The 21,671-nt window shown below is 30.9% G+C and overlaps 1 protein-coding gene across 4 annotated transcripts; it reads left to right on the forward strand.

Annotated features, from left to right (window-relative positions):
* Positions 1–648: 648 nt before the first annotated feature.
* Positions 649–18,359, forward strand: LOC115887802 (monocarboxylate transporter 14-like). 4 transcript variants are annotated; one of them, XM_030907299.1, is made up of 8 exons: positions 649–864; positions 12,516–13,628; positions 15,529–15,769; positions 15,828–16,037; positions 16,249–16,524; positions 16,689–16,910; positions 16,976–17,261; positions 17,319–17,684. In XM_030907299.1, the coding sequence occupies exons 2-8, from the start codon at positions 12,841–12,843 to the stop codon at positions 17,594–17,596; spliced, it is 2,301 nt and encodes a 766-aa protein (XP_030763159.1). In that variant the 5' UTR covers positions 649–864; positions 12,516–12,840; the 3' UTR covers positions 17,597–17,684. The 4 variants fall into 4 exon arrangements, with proteins under 4 accessions (XP_030763159.1, XP_030763158.1, XP_030763161.1 ...); XM_030907298.1 differs by having other exon boundaries at positions 649–860; XM_030907301.1 differs by lacking the exon at positions 649–864 and adding an exon at positions 3,434–3,451.
* Positions 18,360–21,671: the final 3,312 nt, after the last annotated feature.

Here is a 21,671-nt window from a genome sequence, read left to right on the forward strand (position 1 = left end):
CGTAAATATATAGGTAATATTTTATACAAACGTCACCTATAATTATATTAATCTAGATTATTTTGACTAGGCACCTTCCAGTTAAAACCAGTATTTCTATTTTTAATTCCTGTAGGATATGTCCGTACACAAGTACACATATATTATAAATTAATAACAATTTAGGGATTAGCAATGCTTAGTCCTCCATCCTGTACACTGTACACATATATTTATATAATCCAAGATAAGAAAGGCATAAAAAATCAATAATTATATCTGTTTTTGATAAAAATCCCGTATCATATGCAGTGGAAATTTCCGTCCTGGCTATAATTAAAAGAAAATCCAAGAACTTCAATGATTTCTAGCAATACGGGACATTCTGTCGTCACAACATGGCGTTGCGTTATGGTACATAAGCGCACAGTGGTTGGGGCATCCAAATTACCGGCCAATATTCCAATATAATTTAACATAACAAGCATCACATTTAAAAATACTTATCTAATACATTCTCAAAAAGGAGAATGGTATAGGAACACCTTTACTGAATATATTTTTTATAAAATCTTATAAAAATTACGATAAAATGGGTTTTAAGCTTGTCTCTCTATGCGGTAAATATCGACCGTTCCATTTAGGTAGAAAATACAGCAACACCAGCTGAGAGCAGTTTTATTTTCAGCCTGGTGTGCCTATAGGCTAAATTTTCACCACAAATTTAACCGAATATTGTTTAGATACACCGCGTGACCAAAATAAACAAATTCATTCACGTGTATTGTCATTAATAATAATAAATTGGATAGTATTTGGATAATTTCTTAAATATTTTGTTATATTTGTGCTGGTTTCGACCGAAATAATCAATACAAGGGGTAAGTAAGTAACTGATAAGTATCTTTCTCTAGTTTAGGTGTTAAGTTGTTTCGTTAATGTGAAATACAATATACTTTAAAATTTATGGACTATATTGCTATTTTTCCCACTGTAATCTATAACATGTGTTCATGTATTTGATACGGGGTTGTATAGATAAATTAAATACTTTAATCTATTCTCCAATATAACAAATTAGGAGTTTCCTGTGTTTGTTGCAGATATTGTAAAAGATAAAAAAACTATAGATACATATTATATACACAAACATATATATGTATAGACCATAAAATAACTTATGAAAAATACCATACGATTGAAAAAAAACGGCGAGGGAATGACAATTGTTGATAATTTTGGCGAGGTCAAGCTCTAGACGTTCTAGACTCTTGGCGCGTACATCTACTCTTCTTTATTTTTTAATCTTTCTCTAATTAGTGTTAATTTCAAGTTTTATTATAATACTAAATTTTAATTTTAAAATGTTAAGTTTTTATGTTTTGTTGTATGTCAATTTTTAATAATAAATTACGGTCTAGAGATTGACCTTACCAAAATTATAATCGATTGTCTTTCCCTAGTCGGCTTTGGCGGCGTTTTTTTTGCGACCATACTGTGTTACTATGAGTCTAAAGTTACTAGTAGGTAGTAGAATTTTTAAATATGTCCATCTGTGTCTGAAATTTTCATAGTTTTTCATTCATCACACTGAATTGATGGTATAAAAGTAAAAAATATAACTATTTTTAGAATTCAGAAATTCATAAATAAGTAATAAATAATTCTTAATAATACATCATACACCATACGTATTTACCTAGATACCTACTACGTTTTTTATACGTATATAATAAAGGAAACGAGAAGTGTGAAAATGATATGTTCCTAGTAAGTTCAAGATAGGGAAAATGCTATACAGAGAAATATTTATGAGAACTTAATCCATATTACCTAGATAAGACGTATGAAATTACCGATATAAAAGATTCTTTATATAAACAAATAACTACATATGCAGTAATAATTTTATCAAAATTCTCAATGCAAGTATATTAAAAACATATACCAAGGTATGTGGAAAGTGTATTTTTGTAATGATCAATGCATTTAATGTCCTTAAAGTAGCATTTTAGTGCATCTAGAAATAGCTATTAGGTCAAAACTCATGTAACTATAAGTATGGGTTTACACATGCATCCGTCATGCGTCGTCCGTCGTTGATTTTGTGCAATTTTTATTGGTTTATTTGACATAAAAATGACAGCCTAAACTGGAATATTATTGAAGTGACTTATATAAATGACGGACGATGCGTAACGTAAGCATATAAACTGACCTTAAGGGTAGTGTTATTTATATATTTTTGCTTATAAATGAACAATAATAACCTTAATTGTCTTGTTTAAATATATCTATAATTTCTAAAAAATCTTGTTTAAATATGTCAGAGATTAAATTTAAATTTATAAGTAAAGGCGCGATAGTCTGACGCTAAATTGATTTACGTGGTAGATGGCAACTTAGAAAACTACTTCTATTGGTTAGTATGAAATAAATCAACTAATCGAGAAGCACTTCTCACGCTTGCGTAGTTCAAAGCTGTTGAACGAAAAGGACCGACTTATGTGGATTTTGTATAGCTCCATCTCAAATATTTGGCTTCAATTTCTATTCCTGATTAGCGATATAGTGTAATATACGTTATGTATATGTTGCGGTTAAAGTCCGATATCCGGTTAATGTCGACATTAACAGGTTAATGTTTGGGTTTGGTTATGTTTTTGATTATTTTGTTGTGTGTTATTCTCGAGATTAACCGGGTAATGTCGACATTAACCGGACATCGAACCTTAACCGTAACATATATATGACTATAATTATATGGCAGATATAGGCACTCTTCTGCGCAGATATTGGCAGTCGCCTGGCAATGAAATGATATTTTGGTACATTTTTAGCCAAGTGAGACACCACTCGGTCTCAGTTGTCATTAAACCATCGAAACGCTTTCATTTTATACGTTCTTTTACCATTTTTGTGTTCCTTATAAAATTCTCAAAAAAATAATGCAGTTCATGTAGAATTCTATAAGAAACACAAAAATGGTAAAAGAAATAGGGGTTGCCATTTAAAATTTTAGGGATAGGTGCCCTGGGGATCAAAGGGTTGAAAATAATACGACAACAAATGCCTCAAAAATTGTCCCCCTTGATATGTAAATTGACGTATTTCGCCAAATTTTCATACTATCATCGGTAGAGGTAATATTAAATACTGTTTGTTTTCAAATTGTCACCCTGTATATTTTAATTTAAAGGTAGATATTGTCGCATTTGGCCAAAAAAATTGAAACAGCTCTTAGTACCTACAGTAATTTTTCTTGTTCTATAATGTCTATCATAAAGAAAGTAAAAGCAACTATTCAAAATAGAAAAGCACCAAATAAAATAATCTAATGATAATTGGAGATTAAATATTTCTAAAAAACATTTTAGATTTTTAAAGTAATAATAAGCTATCAGTTTTCTGCCTTAAAACCCTTGATAATGTTTATATTGTTTACGTTGTATCACAGTGTAATTTTAATCAAGTACGTAATACACAAAACGCCATTAAAAATAAGCGATATTTATAGGGTTATTAAATCGATATGTCGCTAAAAATTAATAAACTTAAGTCGCCTGGCAGTTACCATCGCGTGCTTTAATAATTATTATAGTAAGTCTTTACTCAGATTTTTTAGTTTACATAGTGTAGCTTTTATTCATAATTGCAAAAATTTAAAGTATCACTCTTGAATTTGAACCTTTAAACAATATCAGTATATGTATTCCAAAAATTAAGTAATACGTTAAGTTCGGTGTAGTTAAAAGGGAAATAAAATCAGTAATAAAAATACCATCCAATATTATCTAATATAATTAGAAATCATACGATTTTAATTTAAGATACACAAATTGTTTTAGTAACATTTCCATGTTGTTTTTTATGGCTTATATTTTTTCTCTCTTCATTATTTTTGATTGTTTTGAAGTAATATTTTTAGAATACCTTCCAACATAATTATTGCATTCTTTCTAATAATTATTATTTTTTAACAGGAACTTATTATATACAGGGTGGTCTGAACTGTATTCCGGAAACTTCGGCAGTATATTCCGCAGATAAAAATAAGTAAAAAAGTTCGTATAAATGTATGTCCTAAATTGCTTAGTTTCGGAGATACAGGGTGTAGAAGTTTCATTTTTATTTCGATTATTTCCAAATAATTTATGTAGTAACGTCAATTTCTGGATGAAAATTGGTGTCTGGAAATTTTTGGACATGAGAAATTTGATTTTGATGTCAATATAACTCCTACTAGTAGAGGACGCCACCTACATATTTTTTAACTGGTTTGAAGAGTAATAACTTTTCGTCCGTAGCAGTATAAACTACTGAGTAAAAAAATATACATTTAAGACGCTTTTTACGTAAAAAAGGTCTCTTGGTAAAAATCGCTACGAGTAACGGTTTTCGAGATATTTGGAATCGAAATTATCAATACCTGTCGTCACTGACATAAATTAAACATGTTGACTAAATAGTTATTGACTGAGATCATAAATTTGAAATGTTTTTGTACCAAAAGTTCAACAAAAACTGTTTTACCATCATTTTTTTGCAGAAAAACTATGATTAATTTAAAAAAATAAAAATTTCCCAAATTTATTATTTCAATGAAATAACTATCTACTCATCGTGTTTATTTTTCGTCAATAATGACATGTATTGACTATTTCCATTCTAAATATCTTGAGAACGGTTGCTCGTAGCGATTTTCACAAAGAGATCTTTTTTACGTAAAAAATCACAGGGATGTATATTTTTTCCCTCGGTAGTTTTATACAGGTACGGACAAAAAGTTATTTCACTTCAAAACAGTTAAAACACATGTAGGTGGCGCCCTCTACCAGTAGGAGTCATATTGACATCAAAATCAAATTTCTCATGTCAAAAAACTCCCAGACACCAATTTTCATCTTAATATTGACATTACTTCAGAAATTATTTGAAAAAAATCGAAATAAAAATGAAATTTCTACACCCTGTATCTCCGAAACTAAGCATATTAGGACATACATTTATAAGAACTTTTTTACCTATTTTTATCTGCAGAATATGCTGCCGAAGTTTCCGGAATACAATTCGGACCACCCTGTATATTATCAAAATGTATTCAATGTTCAACTAGTTGTTATAACCCACAAATGTATCGTTGTCTCTGGCTAATAATATATCCAAGTTAGTAAATTGTAAGAGCGCACAAAAAAAAGTTTTTGTCTTCCAAAGACAAAATTTGATACGTAAGCTCATAAGCCGGATTCTGACGACTTTTGTACTTGACAAACATTTGTTGTTGGCATACAGGGTCTGGCAATAGTGCATCGGACATCTGTTGATCACAAAAACTAATTTAATGGTAGTAATGGTCCTTTACATAAAGGGCAATTACTACCGCTTTCCCGTCCAAAATATTGTAATAAAGTTGCAATGAGTTTTTTACGGCTATTAAGCTATCTTGTACACTTCACACTAAAAGAGGTTCTAAAAAGAACAATTTTCGACATCAAGTCTATCGAAATCTAAAGTCTCTTAAAAATCTAAAGTTTTTTTTAAATTGAAGTTTTACATTCTATCCTTGTTTATACAAGGATTCTATTGAATCATGAACGTTTTACTACATATCATAAAAAAAAATTAAAAGCTCATTATTAAAAATCGAATGTTGTCGAACGTGTACGTAAATAAATGATGTCACAGTAAGGTTACAAAAGCTGTTTAAACTTCGTTGACATAATAACTACTTAAAACATGTAATTTGTTCATTGTCCTCTTTTGGTATTCAACTTAATGTAAAATACATTGAACTGTCATATTCAGTCTTGATGAAGCCATTTGCTACTCGCAAAGACAACGAAAATATGTAAGAAATTGTACAGGTAAATAATGGTTTTCTAGTATTAAGAATATTCTTGGATTTTATTTGATAGATTATACATATTTATAAACTTTCCTTATTTACTTATTACATAAATACTATATATCGCTGGCTATTTAGGGTCTATTCACATGTGTGTGTGTCATCAGTCACGTCTTGGCTTATTTACATTTGTCACTTTGAATGTACAACTTGGATGATAAGTATAAATTGCCTTTAATCACTGTTTCATCCAAAGTGTACACTAAAACTGAACGATGAAACAAGTGGACGGTCTTCCTACTTTTCTTGAAAGGGCGTTCAATGAATCGTTGATTTCTCTAGATTGAACGGCAAGTGAAAAATATAAACAACCGACGCCAACTCGTGCGGCCAACCTCGATATAAAAAACATTGCGAACTGGATGAAAATATGTAAACAAGGATGTTCAATTTGGATGAATTCAATCTGAGTGTTTCATTTTGGTTGTACATCCAAAGTGACACAGTGTAAACTCTGCTTTAAGCTTTTTTTAATTTTTCACTTGCCGTTCAATCTGGATGAATCAACGGTTCGTTGAACGCTTCTTACAACAAAAGTAGGAAGACCGTCAACTTGTTTCATCGTTCAATTTTAGTGTACACTTTGGATGAGACAGTGATGAAAGAAAATGTATCCTTATCACTTTGGATGATTCATCCAAGTTGTACATCCAAAGTGACAAATGTAAATGAGCCTTTAGTTCCATTTCGTCAGTAGCAAAATAAAAACACTAATTCACCACAATACACTAAAACACTTTATTTTTACAATGGACGCGCATTATTAGCAGACGATTAAAACTTAATTAGGCACCTCAGTTTGAATCATTTGCTAACGATGCTTAATAATAATATTATTACGTACGTTAATAATAATTAATAATTTAATTCTGAAACCAAGGGTGGAACTCTGTAACTAAATAGCGATGGGTAGTGATGAAAAATACTGTCGCTTGATGTTTAGTTTCTACGTCCAACTCAAAAGGTACAAGGATATATTTTCCACGAAAACTTGAAGGGGATTAACATGCAGAATGAACGGGAAAAAGCAGCTCACAATAGAACAGAATGGAGAATTGTAAGCTCAGTTAACACCGATAACCAAAAAGTAAAAAGACTATATGAATATAATAGGTATATGAGGTTTTTGAATGTCTGGAGTGCGGTAGACAGATAACATGACGTATCGGGCTTTTCAGTCACAGAAAAGCTCATGAAAGAAAACGCCTTGCGTGACCATCTTCTGATGCGTGTCAAATACTCGTCAGCGAGTAATGGCAGTATGTATGTATGTCAAAGGACAGGATTGTTCATCGCTACCGATAGCTATTTGTAAAGATCTATTGTGTCCCCCTTCTTTGAGTTGTAACTCATCACAAAGTCTATAATCCATCAAACCCCTGTTGCAGAGGGGACAGGGTATATATTACCACCCTGTAGATACGAAGAAAGTACAATCGGACCTATGTTGAAATGAAAAATAAATCTTATTTTAACGTGAGGAATCTCCCCACGAGAGATGGCATATGTTTTTTGAAATACCCTGTATATGAACCGAAATGTACGGGATTGTTGACAGAAACAACAGATCTCTATCTTTTTTCGTCTATGTACTTTTGTGATGTGTGACAAGTCACGAAAATTGAGTTTCTTTTTTTAATTTTGGCACACTGAGCTCAAAAGGTTTACCATCACTGCCTTAGGATGTATTCAAAAACTAACTGCGGAAGTTTTAAAATCAGATGAATACTGTGATAGAAGAACGTGACCTGCATGCTAGGCGTTATGTGGAGCAACCAATGACTAAAGAATCCAAGGACAAATAACACCCGAGAGCAAATTGTGACGATGCCATCAAACAGTGCCGTGGCATATATTTTTCTTGACCTAGCAGTTTGTAGCAATATTTATATTTTTTGATAATTGTTTTGACTACGCCTATGGTGTATCATCCTAATTAATTACGAAAAAAACGTATTAAAATGTTAACAAAAGGTACAAAACTAGTATCGACGTATAGCACATATCAAGTATATATAGATATTAATTGAAATTGAAGAATAATTATCGAATTCAATAAGAAAACGCTAAAAAGTTGGAGTGGACTGTTTATTTACCTATGAAACGTAACTCCTGGCTCTTTCTTATCGCTGCTGCTTTTACACTTGAAAGCTGTACAACTAATCACCATTATAATAAAGTTTATACAAAGTTTACTACACACAAACTATTAAAAATCGCTAAAATTGTCGGAAATGATGACTCATTGTTTGCCACCAAAACAAAAAAAAGGTCACAAATTCTGCTGCAGCCCGTATAGGGGCGTTACATGTCTTTATATTCTTTAGTCATTGGGAGCAACTGTTTTATTTTCAACCATATTATCATAGAGAAATATAAAAATTTTTAGTTACTTTATGCATATTATATTATGATTTTGGCTCCCCCTGAAACTGTCATCATCAACTTTCAGTTTCAATATTTGCATTATCTGTGGTTTTTTAACTTCTCAAAAATAATTAGCATAAAAATATGTAAACAATTCAAGTAACCAATTATTGTAACCACATAATGGCATGTAATGACTAAATAATATTGTTGTCACACTAGCATAACATCACGTGTCGGTTTTTTCTTCTACAGGTATATTCATAGACATGAAATATTATTTATAGATGAAAAAGCTCGATATAGATCGTAATTTTTCCGTTATGACGTGGATCGCATATTGGCTGGCAAAATCTGGCAATGAAAAACCGACACCAAAATAGATTGTTTGTTTTTATTCGGTACTTTTATTTTGTCACGATTTTTAACAGACGACAAACATTACGCGGACGTAAACGTAGCCATTAGAATCTGAAAAACGTAAATAAGATATAGTTTGGTCAGTATCAGTTTGATTTTGGCGTTTCTAATATACAGTGCTACTCAAATGACGGTTACTAAATTAAAAACTATCTATGTTCTCATACCACTGTATACATAGATATGTCTACTAATAGATCTCAGATAGAAGTTCAAATAACAAATTGCAGGTAGGTTTGGTTTGGTTCAATTTGATGAAACACTAATAGTCTAAGATGGCGGTTACATTACATGAGAATTTTCGTAAAAAAGAAGCTAATGCATGCTTTGACATCATCACTTTCATACAGGGTGGTCCGAACTGTATTCCGGAAACTTCGGCAACATATTCTGCAGATAAAAATAAGTAAAAAAGTTCTTATAAATGTATGTCCTAAAATGCTTAGTTTCGGAGATACAGGGTGTAGAAGTTTCATTTTTATTTAGATTTTTTCCAAATAATTTCTGAAGTAACGACAATATTTGAATGAAATTGAAATTGGTGTCTGGAAGTTTTTTGACATGAGACATTTGATTTCGATGTCAATATGGTTCCTACTTGTAGAGGGCGCCACCTACATATTTGTTAACTGGTTAGAAGAGTAATAACTTTTCGTCCGTACCTGTATAAAACCAGTTAGTTAAGAAATATACATTTACGACGTTTTTTACGCAAAAAAGGTTCTTAGTAAAAATCGCTACGAGTAATGGTTCTCGAGATATTTGTAATCCAAATTACCAATACCTGTCATCATTGACATAAATTAAACATGTGGACTATAAATAGTTATTAGACTAAAATCATAAATTTGAAATGTTTTTGAGCTAAAAGTTTAACAGAAACTGTTTTATCATCATTTTTTCGAAGAAAAATTTATGAATAGTTCAAAAAAATAAAAAGTTCCCAAATTTCTCATTTCAATCAAATAACTATCTACTCAACATGTTCATTTTAAGTCAATAATGACATGTATTGACTATTTCCATTGTAAATATCTTGAAAACGATTGCTCGTAGCGATTTTTACTAATGAAATATATATTTTTTCACTCAGTAGTTTTATACAGGTACGGACAAAACGTTATTAACAATATATCTTCAAAACAGTTAAAACACATGTAGGTGGCGCCCCCTACAAATAGAAGTCATATTGACATCAAAATCAAATTTTTCATATCAAAAAACTCCCAGACACCAATTTTCACCCAAAAATTGACGTTACTTCAGAAATTATTTGTAAAAAATCGAAATAAATATGAAAATTCTACACCCTGTATCTCCGAAACTAAACATTTTAGGACATATATTTATATGAACTTTTTTACTTATTTTTATCAGTAAAATATGCTGGCGAAGTTTGCGGAATACAGTTCAGACCACCCTGTATATTCAGATACTCTGTAGTTGGGCCCATTTTTGACTATTATTGGCTATGGGGGCCTAAGTTATCCATGCTAATTTCCTAATATCAAGATCCCATCTCAGCTTTGATCCTCTTCTAGGTCTCTTAATTCCTCGTGAGTACCATGGGTACCTGTAATTTTTGTGCTCCATCTGTTGTCCATCCTTCTTGCCAGGTATCCTGCCCATTGCCACTTGAGGGATTTAATACTGTGGATGACATCCATTACGTGGATCTTCACGTAATGGATGTCAATCAACAATAGTATTAATAGGCATAAAAATACATTTTACAATTAAATATTAAATAGACTTTGTCAGGAGTAATTTCCCCTATTTCCGTTTTCAATTCTCCCTTTATATTTCTATATATTATTTACATAAAGAGCAGACCACAACTCATTTTCTTTTGCTTTTTTTTAATACAAATTTATTGAAAGGTTATATTCCATAACGACTATAAACTTTTCAATTCTATATTTGATAAACGATCAATATACACAAGTTTGCATCCATCAATGTAACCAGTACCTAAAGTTATAAACGACGCCATTAATTGTTTAATCTGCATTTAGTAAGGTTCAATTGTTGTAATAAGTGCCATTGGTATACAAACAGTGTTATCTTAGCAAAAAGTTGCAATCTCAGGTTGCAACTTGCAACAGAGAATAAACCATTGCCAACTGCATGACCTGTACAGCAGATTTTCTTAAAAATTACTTAAAAATTATATTGTGATAAATTTTCATAAAACCTGTTTATTTTAACACCACAACCACATGAATTAAACCAATGTTTTGTAAAATGATAACATTTGGAGCATAACAAAAATAATTATGCACTTTCAACGCCTTAATAATTCAGTTATAATCTTTAAAAACGGGATAGCTGTGTTACTAACAACAAATGCAGTAGCAATACGTTTTCTATTTATTTATTCTTCATTGATTTCGAAAAGCCTTCTTTTATTTTGCGACAATCGAAATCTTCATTACAAATTCTGGCATTATTATATATAGTCGTTGTTGATAAAATCTCATTTTTGAGAAGAATATTTCCATTTAGATTCCATTAGTCATGTGGCATTTTGATATTTTCAATTTTATTTTTTAGTGGCCAAAATCAACTGCCACAAAAATTCTTTAAAAATAAAATAGTTATCCAGTTTTTGGTAAAACGCTCAATAAAAAGTGAATTGTATTGCGGATTTTACTAACTAAAGAAAAAAGGGAAGAGGTCATTGCATTGTGAATATATTTATGGAGATAACTATCGACATAATAAGTCTTTTGTATTCATTCAACTATACCTACTCCAATATTCCGAATATAAATTTACAGGTTGCGTTACTGAATATCGGGATTAGACCAGTTTACGCTATTTTTAGTTTGTATAATACTTAAAGTTTCCAATCAGTAATAGAAACTAATTTTAGTTTACTTGCACATATTGATCAATATTGTCTAACATATTTTTTTGTTTATAGCAAAGTTTACAGAATATACAATATACCTAGTAGGTAAATATAAAAAAATATAATATAGTAAACTTTGGTTATAGTTTTATGGATTTTTTATTTTTCAAATAAGAATTATGAGATAGTAATTAAGATCTACTATACTAAGTCTTACTATACATTTAATTAGAAGTGTTATTAGCACTTTCCTACAGTTTATAGTGAAGTAGTGAATTTATCAGGGATTCAACATTTCTATATACATATGTATACTATTCTATTTCTTTTATTATGCGACATTATGCATTTTTTATTTGATTATAGAAATAAGTATCTAATATCCTATATAATAGGATAAAAACTTGTTCTAATTTACTAAATTATTCATGATGACCAGTAATTTTAGAGGATATTTACTTATAATTTATTTCACAATTAGTATAATCAGGGAATTTATTTATATTACTCTAATAATTTAGTACAAAATTATATAATTTTGGTAAAAAATAGTAACAATTTTATAAAAAATATATATTTTCTATTATAGGTAACAATTTCGTATTTAATTCTCTGAAATTTCTATATTTAATAATAATTCACTACTGTATTTTCACTATTTTTGAAATTAGATTAACTAAAAAAGAAATTATAAATTTTTTTGATATTTAAGCGTATTTGCTTATGATGATTAAACAATAGAATAATGGGGGAAGTTTATATAATTACCACACAAGAGCATAAAACCTATCCAAGTATTACAAGGTGTGGAATAATAATAATTATAGATGAAACAACTGGCGATATCATAATTTACGTTAAATTTAGTATCAATTTAGTATTACATACAACTGAGAAAAGTAACAAATTCATCCAGTTTTATATTTGAGAAGTCCGAACTCAATATTGTTTTACCAGTTTCATAAGTTTAATTATTTTAATTTGTTACAGGCCAGTCCTCAAACGATGTTTCTCCACGATCGAGCCTAAATTACCAAGAGATTTTTGGATCAGTTCCTTAAGAAGTACGTCCCGAACTTCCGGTAATTGATGAGAAGTCACAGGAACAAACGCATCCTGTCCACCATACCAAACATTCAGCTGGGACGCGATCCAAAATTAAGCCTTCAAGGCTGGTCCAAACGTTGGATGAGAATTTCCAAATTATTTAGTATCTATCTTATCCCAGTCAATTGAACGATTGCATCTCTCTAAGTGTATTTTTGGTTATTGCTTGCGGTCCTGCGAGTAGATTTTTTATATCGCTGTTTTTATCATGGAATCGAACAACAATTTTGCTCCTATCGTGTCCCTGGCAGCGGTAGCGCCCTCTTTGGATTCATCTCCCACCAAATCTCCCCAAAACTGTGTTGTGCCTTTGGAGTTGAACGAGAAAAATGAAGTTCGATTTGACACTGCGTCTCTATCCACACGATCATCTTCACCTTCTTCATCTAGTTCTGAAGAGGACGATCAACCCAAGATACCTGATGGAGGCTGGGGATGGATGGTAGTGTTTTCATCAACAATTCTCTCAATGATTGCCGATGGTATCAGTTTCTCCTTTGGACTTTTGTACGGAGAATTCCTCAAGGAATTCAACGCTTCTAACAGTGCTACCTCATGGATTGGAAGCTTGTTTCTGGCAGTGCCTCTTTTAACAGGCCCTATAATGAGCGCTTTAGTTGACAAGTATGGATGCAGATTGATGACTATCGTCGGAGGCATTATTTCAGCGATAGGCTTCATTATTAGTTCGAAATGTTCCTCGATTGGACTGATGTATCTTAATTTTGGAATTTTATCCGGTCTTGGATTGGGATTATGTTATGTGACAGCGGTTGTATCAATCGCTTTTTGGTTTGATAAAAAACGTACTCTAGCTGTTGGTTTAGGAGCTTCCGGTACTGGGATTGGTACCTTTGTATTTTCACCAATAACAAACTTCCTGATCAACGAGTACGGATGGAGAGGTACTACATTGATTTTAGGTGGATGTTTATTAAATATATGCGTTTGTGGAGCACTGATGAGAGATCCTGATTGGATTATTGAGCAGAACAGGTAAGATATAGAGCTATTTTTTTAATTAAAATAACTTTGTTACTTAAGAGTCTATTACGCTGTACTGTTCGTGTCGCTCTCAGGAGCCGGTTAAAGCGGGTGTGTGGCCGAAGGAAATATATATTATATTTCAGAAATCTTCCTAAGGCTTGGCTCGATCCTGTCGTGTTAAGCCACATCGAAAATATCAAACACACGTACTTTGATTAAGGCTTGATTTAGGTTTACAGAGCTTCAGTATTTGCCATAAAATAGCAAATAGCATTTTGTTACAAACCGTATAAATTATATACCACTGTAATCATGAAATTTAAAACTATTTCCGTATTGTAACGGAATTTTAAATCATTTCTTTATTTTCGAGGAAATTTAGTCCAAACATAAGGAATATTTTGTTGATGTTTGACCATCAAAATCTTAAAAATAAAAAAGTTATCTAAAAATGTGCTACAATACGGATATAGTATAATCCTTTATCTTTAATTTCCTTCTTCATTTGTGTAAAAATAGCTAACCAGTTTTACATAAAACGTTAAATGCGGAACGCTTATTTTGCTACTTTTTCGGTCTAGTGAAATGGATATTTAATACAGTACTAGTACTAAACTTATACTGAAATACTTATATGTAAACGGCATCAAAGACGGCTGCAGAATGACAATCGATGAAAATTTTAGCAAGGTCAATCTCTAGACGACATTAACTAAAAATTGACATAGAAAAAATTAACACTAATTATAGAGAAATTATAAGAAGATAGGGCCTTTCCAGACACACAATTCTATTTACCAGAACTTATTTTTTCTATTTATTTTAAACTACACTATTTAAAAATATTTTTTAATAAATTACAACCTTCTTAAGGTCAACTGGCAGTAGGCGCCATTAAATATAAAGGGCACGGGCTAAATAAATGACGTATAGGGCTTGACCTCCCCGAAATTATCATCGATTTTCATTCATCAGCCGTACATGACGCTGTTTCTTTTCGATTTGTATTTTGAATTGTCTATATATTTATTCATGTACATCGTTTAAAAAATAGAATGTCATGCGTTGTTAAAAAGTTAAATTATCAAATATGTTAGATTATATTAGAATCATTTAAGCACCAAGTCAAAAGACCTAAATTTCAGTTGTGTAAAGTTCAGTGTTATTTAAATGTGGAGTCAAATGGAATGCAGTAAACGAAGTAAACAAAGTCATTCATTGACAAGGTTGCTGCTATTTATTTCTATTTTCCCTGCTCTTTCCCAACATAACTGTAGGTAATCAATTGTGTAAAATGTATATTAATATATATTTAGCATGAATAGAATCGTAAACATAATTAGCATAATTTAAAATATGCATACTTACATGAAATAGCAAATGTATTAAAAATAATTTTTTAATTAGTTATATTGCTGATAACTAATTTTAAACATATTTATATGTGTAGCAATTCTGGAATATTAGATGTTTAACATTTATTACCCATAACGTGAAGACACTTACTCAATAATCTAATGTTAAAACAAAGTAAAATCAGTATTTTTATTTCATACTAGCAATAAAAGTAAAAATAACAACAAATTATGAAGAATTAGATAATATAAAACACTTTGACATTTTAAATTGTTTTATTTTTAGCTACACGTGACATAAATAAAAATCTTTATTTGTTTTTCTTTCCAATATACCTAATATTCATTGACTGGCTGCTTTATTTATCTTAACCTTAGTCAGTATCTTAATTTTAGACATTTAATTGAAGTTTATTAAAACGATACATCACATGATGGCATTAATCTTAATCTTAGCTTAACTGTTTTGATCCATAAACTAGTTCCAATTACTTGCATTCTTCTGTTTTTGTATTTAATTTAGCGATTACAATCAAGAATGCTTTCTTTTGTAGTAAACCGTCAAAAAGATCTAAATCGGAGAAATCAAGTAAAACCAGTTTGGAATCAGTAACATCAGGGAGTAATTCCATAGATCTGAATGAGTTAAAGCATCTATTAACCAGTGGCAAAGATGTAGAATTTTTGTTGCAAAAATTGGAAACATCACTGGATAATAATGAGGATAAAGCAAAGTTAAAGAAATATTTTAGTTCTGCTTTAAATTTACCTACCTTTATCAAACAAAATGAAAAGGTACTGGTTGAGTCTTGCAAAAGAAACTTTTACCAATTCTATACGTATATACTTTTAGGTGCCTTTGGAAGTTTTAGAATTGCTGAGCGGTAACAAAAAGTTGTATAATGTAATTTTACAAAACTACCCTAGCTTATTGATGAGTAGAAGCACATCACTTGATAACACTTTAAATAGAATCAAAGATGCACCAATAGATAGAGTTCCAGTCACCTTAAATATGAAACTCAAACGAGAAGTTAGACCAAAATTATCTGAAATACATCAGGTAACATCATTTTTAGACATATATATTATCATTCATTAATTTATATGATGATGTGTAATATATTTTCCCACCTAATAGAACTTTGAATTAAGTACCTACAGTTAAAGTATTGAGTTGTTTTTCATGACATTAAAATAACTTCTAGATCACACTCCATTGTGAATAATGCGACTATAGTGTTACTTATTTATTTATTTTTTGTTCCATTAAGGTTTCATTGCCTGAAAACCATGAACCATTACCGGAAGAACCTCTAATGGGTTACAAAAACCCTAGAATGCCTCCTAATGCTTCGTTTCCACGTCTCAAGCAAGCCTGGCATTATACGCCAAAGCACGATACTTACTTCAAGAATTTAAAAGTGCATAGACAGTCCCTGATACATAGAGGAGCTATATTCAACATGAACAAATACAGATTTAAAGCTTCCAGTTGTCCAAACATATACAGAGTCTCTATGATGTCTTTACCAAAAGAAAAGGAAGAGGTAAGTTGGATAGTAAATGTGTGTAGGCAAATCTTTGACTGCTATTCGTTGTTTATGATAAGAATCTATGAATCTATGAATATTAAGCAGTTCAAACGATTAGCTATATAGCAGGCATTCAACAATAAATCGCTTCATGTAAAACAAATCATCACTCCTTTTAGAAATGGTCTACCGAAATAGTTGATTTGGTGAAGGGCATGTTCGACTATTCTTTATTCTTAGAGCTACATTTTTTCTTGCTGTCTTTGTCAACTATAATCCTTTTTGTTTGGTTTATAGTGCCGTATTTTTACGTGGCAGAACTCATGCTCAAACATCACTACACCATGGAAGACGCCTCGTTCACTATATCGAATATTGGTATTGCTAATACTATTGGAATGGTATGTATTTACTTATCTTCCTTAATAAGCCTTTCTTAAATAAATTACTAATATTTTAATTTTAGGTGTTTCTTGGATGGGCTGGTGATAGATCATGGATGAACATAACCAAAACCTACGCAGTGTGTCTAGTGTTATGTGGAATCTCGATAGCAGGGATTATGATGTTTATTGAGAATTTTCTTGTAATGGAGATATGGGCATCATTGTTTGGTTTGTTTTTGTCAAGCACCTTTTCATTTACGCCAGGAATTTTGGTGGAATTGGTACCATTAGAAAGATTTACCATTGCCTATGGATTACAGTTGTTATGCATGGGTATAGGCATCTTATTAGGACCACCTTATGCGGGTATTTTTTTGTTTTTTTTTTAATTTAATATTTTCACTTATTTCTATATTTTTTTAGGATTGCTTTATGATCAGTCGAAAAGTTGGCAACAACCATTCTACCAAGCGGCAATTTGGACTGTGCTTTCGGGCATATTTATTGGTTTAATTCCTTATACAAAGAATAGAAAAATTATTGGAAAAGGTCCCGTTGAAAAAGAAATAGAGGATTCTGAAGATAGGCTTATACCTATTATAGTTCAAATAGTAATCATGGTCATTCTTGTAATTTTCGTTGCTTACTTAACAGTACAAAGTTTTGTAAATACGACTCCAATATTCCCAGAAAATAACTAACAAATCATTTTTGTGATATTCGCTAAATTCTTCCATTTCTTAGAAAAACAAGTAGTAGTTTAAGATAATACAATTTTTTTTTAATTTTCCAGTAGGAAATAAGTGAGTTATTTAATACACTGTAAAGTATTATTGATTTGCAACAAGTATTAGTAGATACTTAATTTTACTCTTAAAATGTATTTCTATATAAATAGGCCTAAGTCAAATTGATTAAAATAACACAATATTGGTGCTTCTAAGTGCTCTTTAACGAAAGCGTAGAGCTGTCATACCAACGTTGAAAAATATTTTTAGCATAATTTACAGCTTTTCTATGAATTTATACTTTTTCTGTAAATTCTAAATTTACACTTTCTACACACAGTGTATATTTACACAAAATATGTAAATTTACAAAAAAAGTGTAAATTTACAGAAAAAGTGTAAGTTTACAGAAAGAATGTAAATTTATTTTTTATATAATAATTTACAGAAAAAGTGTAAATTTACAGACAAACTGTAAATTTACAGGATAACTGTAAATTTTGCTAAGCTAAATTGTCAGCGTTGGTATGGCAGCTCTATGCTTTTGTATTTTTCTATATATTATGAAAACCAGAAGTTTGAGTATGAATTTTATATGCCAATCTTTGATTTTTGTTGGCACCATTATAATTAGATTGTAGTTTTTGATTTGTTTTCCATAATTTAGTAGGTTTGTTTGCTTAAAAATATTAGTGAACGTAAATAGTTAAGTTCAATTAAATCAGGATAAAAAAAATCAAAATACATATTGTGTTTTATTGGGGGTGTGGTATATTATTAAATACTTAGAATATAATAGACGACATAAATTCACAATAATTTTCGTTATAATTTGTGCTGGAAAATAGTTGTTTGTTTTATTCTTCAAAAACGTGTCCTGTATTAAGGAAAAAATACTAAACTATAGTACCAATAAATTCTAATTTTTAACGATAAAGCAACAATAAATTTAGATTTCAAATTCAATTTATTGGCTCAATTGACAGATTAAAAGGAGAAATAAAGATAATACCTATCACACTTTCAAAATTTGCGTAATCCATTCAACCTATATCTATGCTTATAAATGCTTCAATATCTGTGACTATTACAGTTTTAAAGATTTTATTTTAATTTGTTTGGGCTGTATATTATTAGTAATATAGTATTATATAAAATTATTTTTGTTCAAAACCTTGAATTTATTTTATTCATTAATTCATATGCAATATATTAGTATTACATGTTTTTAATAATATTCTAAATTTCGTATCATAATTTGAAACTATAAAACACTTTTACACGACAGTTTAAATAGGTAAAAAGGGTATAATTTATAGCGGGACGTAGTGATTAAGCTGCAATAAATATGTTATGAAAACATAATGAAATTACACAGAACCAAACTTATATGGAGTCACTCTTTATTTCTGACTAACTTTCATGCAAGGAAAACAATTAGTATACAACTTTAAGATAAGGCTTTTTGTTGCAAATTAACATTATAAAAAATAAACGACTGCTGCGATTTATTCTCTTTTGAATTTTGTGGTCAGTAGTAAAATCACGATTGTCTGTTAATTTTCATTCAGTTTAAAAAAAATAAAATAAATGCCTTATGTTGGATTAACAGATGTACCATTGCGATAAAAAAAAAGTAGTACAACAAAATATGACTTAATCTGCTGGTCTATAATAAAATATTTTCTTTCAAACTGATAACTCAGTGTCATCAGAATTTTTATACTTTTATTTCGCCACGTATACCAATTATTATTACCAAATCCATGGTAACGCCTAAAGTTAGGTGGCATAATTATATCATATCATATATCGGTGGCATATCGATATCCTTATAGACCAGGAGTTCTATCTGGGACTTCTAATTCTTGTACTACTTTTTTTTATCGCAATGGTACAGAGGGAAAGAATTATTGCTCTCATTGAAGAAGGAATGCCCCAAAGAGACGTAGGCGAGATAGCAGGCATTACCCAGTATGTTGTATTGAAAACACATGCAAGGTATCTACTTGAAATTAGAAACACACAAGGACAGGTCCAGACAAAGTCGTCAAAGAGTCACAACTGAACAATAAGACCGCCTTGTGTGCCAAATTGCTAGAAGAAATTCTAATGTTTCTCATCTAGAGCTACAAAGACAACTTCTGGCAGCTACAGGTGTGAACGTTTCAGTAGAAATCGTGTTTGTACTCGGGGGTTTTACAGCAGGAGAGAGTTACGGATCGCAGACTTATCTCGGCAAAATAAAATTGACCGGCTAAATTGATGCATTCAACATCAAAACTAGACAACTGAGAATTGGCACAATGTTCTTTTTTCAGAGGATACCAGAATTGGCCTAAGATCAGATAACCATCGAATTCGGGTTCTCAGAGCTCCAAAAAGACGAGCGAGACTCCAGGCTGCCAAATTTGTTCCAAGATATAAAGGAGGAACTGTAATGTTCTGGGGAGATATTATGCTGGGAGCAAAAACTCCATTGTTACCACTTCAACAAACGTTAACGGGCCGGAGGTACGTTGATTAAGTGCTAGAACCAATCGTTAGTCTTTGGAGAGCTACAATTGGGGATAATTTTAACTTCATGCACGATAGTGCACCTCCTCATACAAGCAGAGTGACTAGAGAATGTAGTGAAAAGGAAGGTGTCATAGTTTTGGACTGGCCTGCATGTTCCCCAGATCTAAACTCTATCGAACATTTGTGGGACCAGCTCAAAAGAAGGGTTAGAGCTCGTCGAAACAATTCAGGAAATCTCGCACAGCTTATTGATACAGCATTAGCAGGATGGGAAAACATACCCCAAGACAACGTTGAAATTTAATAAGAAGCATGCCAGCGCGGATAGAACCTTGCATACGGGTTAGAGGTGGCAAAAAAGAATACTAAAATTATCAATTTTCTTTTTGTTTTTGCTTTTTGGCCATTAAAAATTTAAATCTTAATTTCATTTCAGACCAATAAAATACCATTGTGTTTATTTTGGGAACTGATTTTTTTTATTGCTATATGGATTATTTTTCATTAAAAATCACTGGTAAGGACTGAGTTTTATTCATAAACACAAAATTTTCATACGTCTCAAAAATTATGAAAAATAATAGATGATTCCATATAAGTTTGGTTCTGTGTATTTGTGGCCTCTGTCAAATACCGCTATCACAAAGATTTAGAACCATATCATAATCACGCTAATTCATTTAAATGGCGGTGCTATATTTATAATCAATTATCACTCTAACAGTGTGCCTTCGCTTTATCAATATCCAACATTCTATAATTAAATATAAAAATTAATATAAACCATGGTAACATAAATGTTAGATTCCCATTTATCATTATATCAGATAATGCATTCTCCTAAAACTAAATCCTAGGTCAACTTTTAATCACAAACACACAAAAGCAATGGTCTTCACATAACATATAACATATACAAAGGTAATACATAGCAAAATAAAGTCTGCAGGTTATTCAATTACATAAAAGAAAATACAAATAATTTAAGATATACAAGGTAAAACAATAAAAGGACCGAAGCTAAAGCTATTACGCTGGTTTAAGATACACTTTTAAACAATTGAAATATGAATGAAGATATTAAGCAGCATAGATTTAACAAATGATAAATAACATTGTACTAAATATAGTCAACATATAAAAACAGAGATATAATCGAGATGGGTTCTTAATGGCATACCGAGATATGATTTTAAAAGTCACTATTTCTTAATAATAAACCGTACTAAACATAAGATGTATATTCTGTTATTACTTACATATGAACTTACGCTTGAATAAGAAACATAGCAAAATAAGAAAGAACATTTAGCATGGAGTACTTATGGAAGAAACTCAGTCATATTCAAATCTAGAATCTATATATCTAGAATATCTAAAGAAGAAAACATTCGACCAATGTGTACTTGTACTACCAGTCGAAACTCCAAGTCGCACAATAGAACGATATGCTGGGAGTAATCAAGAGAGACTGTAAATGAATAGAGTGGATAAGTCACAAGGCCAGGTAATCATCTATGCAGGTAAT

Source organism: Sitophilus oryzae, unplaced genomic scaffold, assembly GCF_002938485.1.
Source record: "Sitophilus oryzae breed Bouriz unplaced genomic scaffold, Soryzae_2.0 scaffold_637_pilon_pilon, whole genome shotgun sequence".
Taxonomy (NCBI): Eukaryota; Metazoa; Arthropoda; class Insecta; order Coleoptera; family Curculionidae; genus Sitophilus; species Sitophilus oryzae.